The 8,149-nt window shown below is 35.8% G+C and overlaps 1 protein-coding gene across 2 annotated transcripts; it reads right to left on the bottom strand.

Moving 5' to 3' along the window:
• Positions 1–2,993: 2,993 nt before the first annotated feature.
• LOC139819359 (protein unc-45 homolog B-like) lies at positions 2,994–8,143 on the bottom strand. Of its 2 annotated transcripts, XM_071788632.1 has the most exons (5): positions 7,822–8,143; positions 6,367–6,789; positions 5,728–6,057; positions 5,208–5,645; positions 2,994–4,861 (listed from the first exon to the last, which is right to left on the bottom strand). In XM_071788632.1, the coding sequence occupies exons 2-5, from the start codon at positions 6,775–6,777 to the stop codon at positions 3,140–3,142; spliced, it is 2,901 nt and encodes a 966-aa protein (XP_071644733.1). In that variant the 5' UTR covers positions 6,778–6,789; positions 7,822–8,143; the 3' UTR covers positions 2,994–3,139. The 2 variants fall into 2 exon arrangements, with proteins under 2 accessions (XP_071644733.1, XP_071644732.1); XM_071788631.1 differs by having other exon boundaries at positions 6,367–8,143.
• Positions 8,144–8,149: the final 6 nt, after the last annotated feature.

Raw genomic sequence — 8,149 nt, forward strand, 5'->3', positions numbered from 1 at the left:
GGAACGTCACATCCACGTCGAATCACGTAATTTCGTCGAATCCACGTCGAATCCACGTAGCAATAACGTGGATCCACGTACTGTTTTTATCGGGAACCTACGTAGTGAACTATTTCAACATATATATTAGTTATTTATATGCCTTCCAATACTCAAAATAGCTGCTATATTTTCAAAACTTTTTTTTGTTAATAACTTTTTAACAAATAACGAGCGATGGCTAAAACCTTTTGAAGGTCACTCGGGGTCATGACCTTGACAACATATATCAAAATCATTGAAATCGGTGAGGTCGCCCTTAATCTAGACATTTACCAAGTTATATTTATTTTGAGCTTTAATACTGCATGTCTCGAAAACTAAAGCAGTTAGCCCTATAAGATCTATATAATTTTTTGTTCAGCGTAAAAAATACTACCAAAAACCACAGTCAAATCAAGGGGCACCAGTTATCGTGTTCTTCCCCCAGAAAACGTATAAAATACAATTTCTTTTCAACTTTTGTAACTTTTCGTTATTTCTTGAATAAATAAACCTAGTTTTTGTGTGTCATTCATAGTGCCCCAGTGACAGACCCATGGTGCCTTGGGTATGAGGTACCTTAGATCATTTCTCAAAAAAATGTGTATTAATTTTTTTCTCAAAAACTAATCAATATTTGCCAAATACGCTAAATAAAGTTTAAAATATACATAGTGCTTTAATTATAAAAAAAAAGTGACAAAAATCTTATATTTAAAAATACTTTTTAAAGTTTGAATTTTTGTGGCTCATGGTGCCCCGGTCTCCCCAATATTATCATTAAATTAATCATTATTTATACTTTAATTTAGAATAAGAAGGTAATCTTTTAAGAGAATTTTAGAGATTTTATTTGTACTTGAAAACAAAAGGAAGTTAATAAGTTTACGCCATAGATATAAGAGTTAGTCGAAAAAGTGATATAAATGATAAAATTGGTATCAGACAATTATTAGTAATAACAAATGACTGTAGATGATATTCATCTAGTATTACTAAGTATGTTGTGCTGCGAGAATTTCTTCAAGGTACGTGATCGTCCAGATGATAGATCACCGACTAACGTTCAAATATATATATATGTATATATATATATGGAATATATAGATATAAAATTTAAAAAATATTTATTATAGGTAATAACTAAAAAAAACATCGACTATAATAAATTATGAAATAACGTTTTTTAACTTAAGGGGTAACGCCACTCTAGAGTCCCAAAAAAGCCAATTTTTGATAATTTTTTTCAGAAATACAATAATCATAAATGAAAATCGGTTTAATTCTATTTATTATATATTCAATAAGAATTATTCGCCAGTGATGAAAAAATTCGGTATAGTTAAACGGCCTGACTGGCAAGTTTTATTAGTATATCACAACGACGTTTCGACCACTAATTTGGGTCCTTTTCAAGTTATTTTAACAATGATGGATCATTGTGCGTCAATTATATAAAATTCGTGGCGGATCGGAAAAATACGACGGTCTCATGTGAAGGCCGAAAAACTAATAAACTATATATTAAAGTATAAAAAAAAATTTTATTAATTATTTATTGCCAAAATGGCGGCACCAGAGCCATTGCTCCAATAAAGTGCCTTTTTGCGGAAGGCGTCCAACGGGCGGAATCAAAGCTCCTATAATTTCTGAGCTGGAACAAAAATTCAAAGGTTTTTGAAAAATATATAAGTTTTTTTATAGAAGTACCTAGGAGAATTGCGAAATATCATTTTTTGTAAGAATGGTGCATGTTGGAAAAAACTGCTTCATTTTTCGCTAAAAAATGTCGCACAAAATTGTATATAAAAAAAGTTTTGTTCAACTTATCACAAAATCCCTAGGTACTTCTATAGATAATGTTATTGCAAAGTTTCACTCAAAATTTCAAGTCAATCGGATAAAAGGTGTTCGAGTTCTGATTCCGCCCGACTTTAAAAAAACGATTTCGAGAAAAACGCGTTTAAAGTTTCAGTTTCACCATTCACAGATGTGAACGCGGCGGCAGACGGATTACGAAAAAAGGATAATAGAGATTTTTCCGAGCTTTGAAACCAAGTACCTTATTTCTAGACAGAAAAGAAGAGGTGCTAAGGAATAAAAAAGCAGGGAGGAAGAGGATGGGTAGGAGCCAGGGAAAGCATCTCGGGTGGAACATAAAAAAAAAAGCGGATGTGGGAGGGGGTGAAAAAGGGAGTAGGTGGCGGGACCGGAACACAAGAGAGATGTAAAGAGGGAGTGCACGAGAGACCGAGAGGAGAGTAAAGGGATATAGTGTAGTGTGGGGAGGGGAGGAGAGGGAGAGATAGAGAGAGAGAAGAGGAGAGAAGAAGGAAAAAAATAGAGAATGAGAAGATCAAGAGCGCGGGAATTTGTTAAATAGTCTTCCTGGGCAATTTATTTTGCACAAATTTATTAGAATCAGCACTTGCGCGGTATTTGTGTATAGATTTGCCATATATTGCCGCCAAAGGTCGTCAGGCAGCGCTACACCAGATTTTCTCGATTTTTGCCGCCAATGTTATCGGTTAGAGTGCTCAACGCAATTTTGCTCGGTTTTGCTGCCAATTGTGGTCTGGTACATGGCCACATTTGCCCAATTTTGTTGGCAATTTGCGATCTATTATGTCAGCAGATTTTGTACATATTTGCTAGCTTTTTTGTCGAAATTATTTGTTAAATCAAATTCTGTAGTAAATTTGTATCCTTGTCAACATTTGTAGCAAGATTTACAAAATCTGTTTAGTTCCGACAGACTCGGCTAGTCCGTCATGAAAAATGGGTGCAACATGTGACTCCGTGTTAAATTATTATTAAGTTCAAATATATGCGGTGGGACTGATGACGGTCGCACGAAAGGACGAATTAATATCATACTTCGGCAATTTATATAACAAATAAGCTGTATGTATGCCCTACACAGTAATCATGTATTTAACGATATACAAACACGAATATAGTAATTATTTACGATTGCACAACTACGTTACAAACGACAAAATTGTAAAAGAAATTTAAATGCAACATTTATTTTATTATTTAAAACACTTTATTTGACATATAAGGAATATATAGGACATATAGATCTCAAATATTTTGTCATCTTTCAACAAAGACATCATCGTCCTGTTAGTATCCTTCCGAATTCTGAGTATATGTTTAAGGGTACATTTTTAGTATGTTCATATACCCATAACTTCTTTTCCAAACGATTTAGAAGGTCTAATTGTCCTAATCGACATGCTGTATCACGTTCCCATCTTATTATGACGAGTGCTTCTTTACTAGATCGTTCAGCAACAGCCTCTAAAGCAATGGATGTCAATTCCTTGATATTCTTGTTTTGCACGGTATTGTTCTTGTTTAATGCCTTCAGTAGTTCCATTATGTCTGTTTCGATGAGTTTTGCAGCAACGTCTTCCATACTTCTTATCATACTTAGCACAAATATAATACCCATTTCCTGTATTTTACTGCTTGGATTAGTGAGTAAAAAGCGTAGGAATTCCAGCCAGAAATTCGAGTCAAAAACTTTCTTACAAGCGTCTTTGTTGGCCACCGTCAGCTTCACTAGAGCTGCTGCTGCTGCGAACTTAATATCTTGATTCTCGTCCTTGTACAATAACATAAGATAATCAACTCGAGAATTATCCTGCTCGAAACACTGGATAGCGACTTCACGGCTTAATATCAAAATGTTTATAAGATTTGCAGATGCCAATTTCAAAAGATAGTCTCCCTCGTACACAAAAACTTCAATTTTCTGAAATACTCCTTCTTTGAATATATGTTCTCGCATGCTGTCGTTGACGTCAGCTAGATTGCACAAAGCTGTTAGAGACTGGCAATTCTCATTAACGGAACACTCCGGGTTCAGAAGATTTACGATCGGTTGAACAACCTTCGTGATTAATTGACCGGGAAATATAACCTCGGGACATTTCGTGAGTGCCAAACAGACCAGGGCTAGCGAAGCCTGCTTCTTTCCCTTGACTGTGCCATCCAGTGCCAACGACAACAATGCCTCCGTGCCGCCTTCATCAACAACCATTTCTCTCAATGTCTGTTCACTGCATATCGCGTTGAAAACGCGCGCTATCAATTCCTTGCAGTTCTGATTGTCCGTTTTGGCGACGTCCACCAGATCGCTGATCACACCAGCCTTTGCTAATGCGCACAATCTTTCTTCGAAGTTGTCGTCATCCAGTTCAAATTCCTCGGGAAAATGATATTTGACAAACTTTGTCAATTCTATCATCTTGGGTTCTTGCTCGTCATAAGCGTTGCACAAGTTCACCAACGTCGTAAGCATGCCGAAGAGAACAGACTGATCAGCAGTCTCGGCGATCTCGATCATCGTAAAAATGGCTTCTAGATCCTCGATCAACTCCTCTTTGACTTTAGCATTGAAAGTGAGATACGACAGACCTTTTACGGCCCACTCTTTCATATTCTTTTCTTTCTTTGGATTAGTCAACAATCGTCTGCAAGCCTCAGCCAATTTCTTGGCCGCTCCATCCGCGAACGGTCTGATAGTCACGTCTGAGTCTCCAGAACTACCCATCTCGCAAAATCGCACTAACGCTCGAACCCGAACTAAATCATCCTTGGATTGACATAGCTTTTTCAATACATCTACACCCTGATTTACAATCGCGCGGGCTTTGTCTTTTTTGGTCATAGCGGCAACGATACATTCGAGAGCTACTTTCTGTTGCAATACATCATCCGTTCCTGCCATAACGAGGATCATTTCTAAAATCCCTCCTTTAGCCACAACTGTGTTTCCAACCTCCAATGGGCCCAATAATAAAACTGTTATCGCAACTACTACACGTACCTGTAAAACAATAAATTAACAAGTCATTAATTTTTACGTTTCGTGAAACAATATTGATTTAAAATCAAGGAAGCTACAGTATTATTTAATTTTGATAGAAAATAGCAGAAATTTCTAGTAAATTACGCTTCAGAAAATGCTACAGATGTCAAAGTCATATTCTTCAATTCGATTATTCTGTTATAACCATATTTTAATTTAAAACTTACAGACTATATGCAATATCGACAACCGAAAAGGAGATTTTCTTTGACATTTTTGCTTTAAAACTAGAGAGTTTAAATGCTCAAATCGGCTATAGTTAAAAAGATCGCTAAGAAAAGATCGAAAGTTGCAAAATTCATACTTTAGATTCTATGTCTGGCGAATGCAATTTATCTTCAATAAATTCATCAACGGCGTTGATAAATGTTTTCTTATCATCATAGTACACGTTTTCATATATTTTTGCTAAGCACGCACTGATTATAGTTTGCGTGGAAGATGTGATGTCCAGCAAAGATTCAGAATAGTATTCCTCCATTTCACTGGCTACCTCCATCAATCTTTGCACACCGCGAAGTTCGATAAATCGGTTGGCCCAACCTAACGTAGTTACACAATGAATATTACTCATAATAAGTTTTATTATTGCGTCTCTAGCAAGGCCTGTTAACGTTCTACTCGTTATACTGTACGACAAGCACAACATAATCGTGTCTATTTCCTTTTGCGCCTCGCACAAATCCTCGTTGGGATTTGAATCGGGTTTATTATTCATGTCGATGTAAGTGTTCAATATGTTCTAAATCAAAATATGTGCAATAAATTTTTAATTACTGAAATACGTGTAAAATAAAACTACATGTACTTTACTCGATATTTACCTGTAAACAATATTGAGACGCGTTAACTCTCTTTATAGACGTGCTATTTATCATTTCCAGACACCAAGGCAAACCAACGTATTTCATAACGGACTCGGTTCGAGTAAGATTGTTTTCGCATAACACGCCTACAATACGAATCGCGCTACAGATCACTTCCTCGTTCTTTTCCACTTTCACAAGTTGTGCGATTTTTGATACACCTTCCTTTTTGAAGATTTCCGCGGCACCAGTTTCGTCACGTGCGAGCACAAGCAAATCATTCATAGCGATTTCACGTTCCTTTTCATTTGCGTTCACGTCAAATGCTAGATCCAGCATTTCTGATACCTAATATAAAGCAAAATTAAACATATACTTAAATATAATAATCTGCAATAAAAATTTAAATAACTGTGACATTATATTCGTATGATGTAATTTTTACCCGTATAGTATGCAAACTATTAATTAACAAGAACTAATAATTATATAATAAAAGACAAAAACTCAAATCCATTTGTCAAATTTTGTGTGATATTGAAACAAAAACTCTTACTGATACTTACATGAAGAATGTATTGCATTTTTATTCTCTTATCTAGATTAAATTATCATGTCTTGCAAGTTGGCAAACTTGTAATAGTTACGTATATTTACCTTGGCATTAATATGTGACTTTTCCTTACGACGTTCTTGTACAATTTCACGTAAGTGCTCCACTACGCGTTGAAAATCTTCGTTATTAGGATTTAATGAAATAATAATCTCTGCATCCTGATATGCCTCCTCGAATCTTCCTAACGCTTCTAGTGCTTTACATCTTCGATACAATGCTTTGTTACAGCATATCTTTAACGCACTATTGCAGTCATCAATAACTTTCTCGTAATCGCTCAGCTGTAAATAAATACCAGCTCGATTTCTGTAGTACATTCCTTTGTATGTTTTGTTCTCTTCTAGTTTCAGTGCGTTTGTGTAGTGACTTAATGCTTCTGACAAATTGCCTTTCCTAGACTCTTCGTAACCCTTAGCGTACCATTGCAGTGCACTCATATGTGACTCTGTCATGGTGGAATAACTCTGCAACACAAATTATATGATGTTACATTATATGTTTTAACGTAGAAAGAGTCTGACATTTAATACCATATCTCTTGATGATACATGTATTATCTTAAATATAAAAAGCACAGTTATTACTAAATAATTATATGCATGTATGAGACAATAGGCCTGTTGATTTTAGCTGAACTACTTGCACAGTTCAGCTAAAACGAACAGGCCTAATACATGTATAATGGATCAAAAATATATGCACAGTTCAATAATAGCAATGCAACTTCTAGTGTGAGACATGCATGTAAATTAGTGTAATAAATTGTTGCAATAATTTTTATATTATAAAGTTGACTTTCGTTGAACATTGGAAAACAGACGTTAATCATTGAAGTCATCATTCAGCGTTCGTTCTCAGAATTTCCAGAAGCCGCTTGTGCATATTATACAGTGTGGAACTATCCAGATGACTTATGATGCTACATGCAAATATTTGATTTCATTTTAACGTGAAAGATGCAATTATATACGCTTCGTTGCAAGAAGCAATTTACACCCCTCCCTTTTTTGCGTCGGAAATTCAACTTTCCAACGAAAGAGAGTCTGGGAAAGGCGAGTGATTCATCTGAGACGTGCGATAAATTAACTTGCGCGAGGATGAATCTCATTCCATCGATATTTTCTCTTACATAAAAGTACTTAACCCTTTGCAGAACACGTGGGGCTTTCAAGACCCACTCGATATTTCAAATTCGACGATTTCAAATTTTACGGAGATTTTAATTGGGCATAAAAGACCCAGGTATTCGACGATAGTAGCAGAATTGTTCTGCGAAGGGTTAAGGTACCGTCAATTGAGTATTTGTTTTTCAATTTTTAATACATCTCGAGTTCTTTGTTCGTTTCTTGAGTTATTAATGACCTCGTGTGCTCTCTCGTGTGATTTTTTTCCCGATTATTATTACTAACGTATCCCGTATAACTTTTAACAGCCTTTGTTACATTGGATCTTCGTTTAGACTGTCTGCGAAACAAAACAGAATGTAAATTCTTTACCTGTCGGATAGTTTCCTCTTCGTAACGTTCGTTCGTGCTGCTCAAACCTTAACTTTCTCTACTTTTCAATTGATCAACCTTTCAACAGTTTCAACGAGTGCAACTAAATAAACCGGCAAGCATTAATGTTAGATTTGAGGGACACTACTGAGAAGTGAGAGCGCGGATCGCGGCTTACAACTTAACAAATGAGGTACGACGCTGCATGTCACGTGACTACGTGACTTCCAAAAGCGCGGGCTCGGCCTAGTGATATATGTACATACGTCTCCGTGTATATGTATTATTTCATGCTATATATGCATGTTAATATTCTACTTTGACAAAT

Source organism: Temnothorax longispinosus, chromosome 9 (assembly GCF_030848805.1).
Source record: "Temnothorax longispinosus isolate EJ_2023e chromosome 9, Tlon_JGU_v1, whole genome shotgun sequence".
Taxonomy (NCBI): domain Eukaryota; kingdom Metazoa; phylum Arthropoda; class Insecta; order Hymenoptera; family Formicidae; genus Temnothorax; species Temnothorax longispinosus.

Coding starts and splice junctions, on each gene's coding strand:
- LOC139819359 (XM_071788632.1), bottom strand. CDS start 6,777: ATGACAGAGTCACATATGAGTGCACTGCAATGGTACGCTAAGGGTTAC. Junction 5,646..5,727: donor CGTCTCAATATTGTTTACAG/GTAAATATCGAG, acceptor ATTTTGATTTAG/AACATATTGAACACTTACAT. Junction 4,862..5,207: donor CGCCAGACATAGAATCTAAA/GTATGAATTTTG, acceptor ATTGTTTTACAG/GTACGTGTAGTAGTTGCGAT.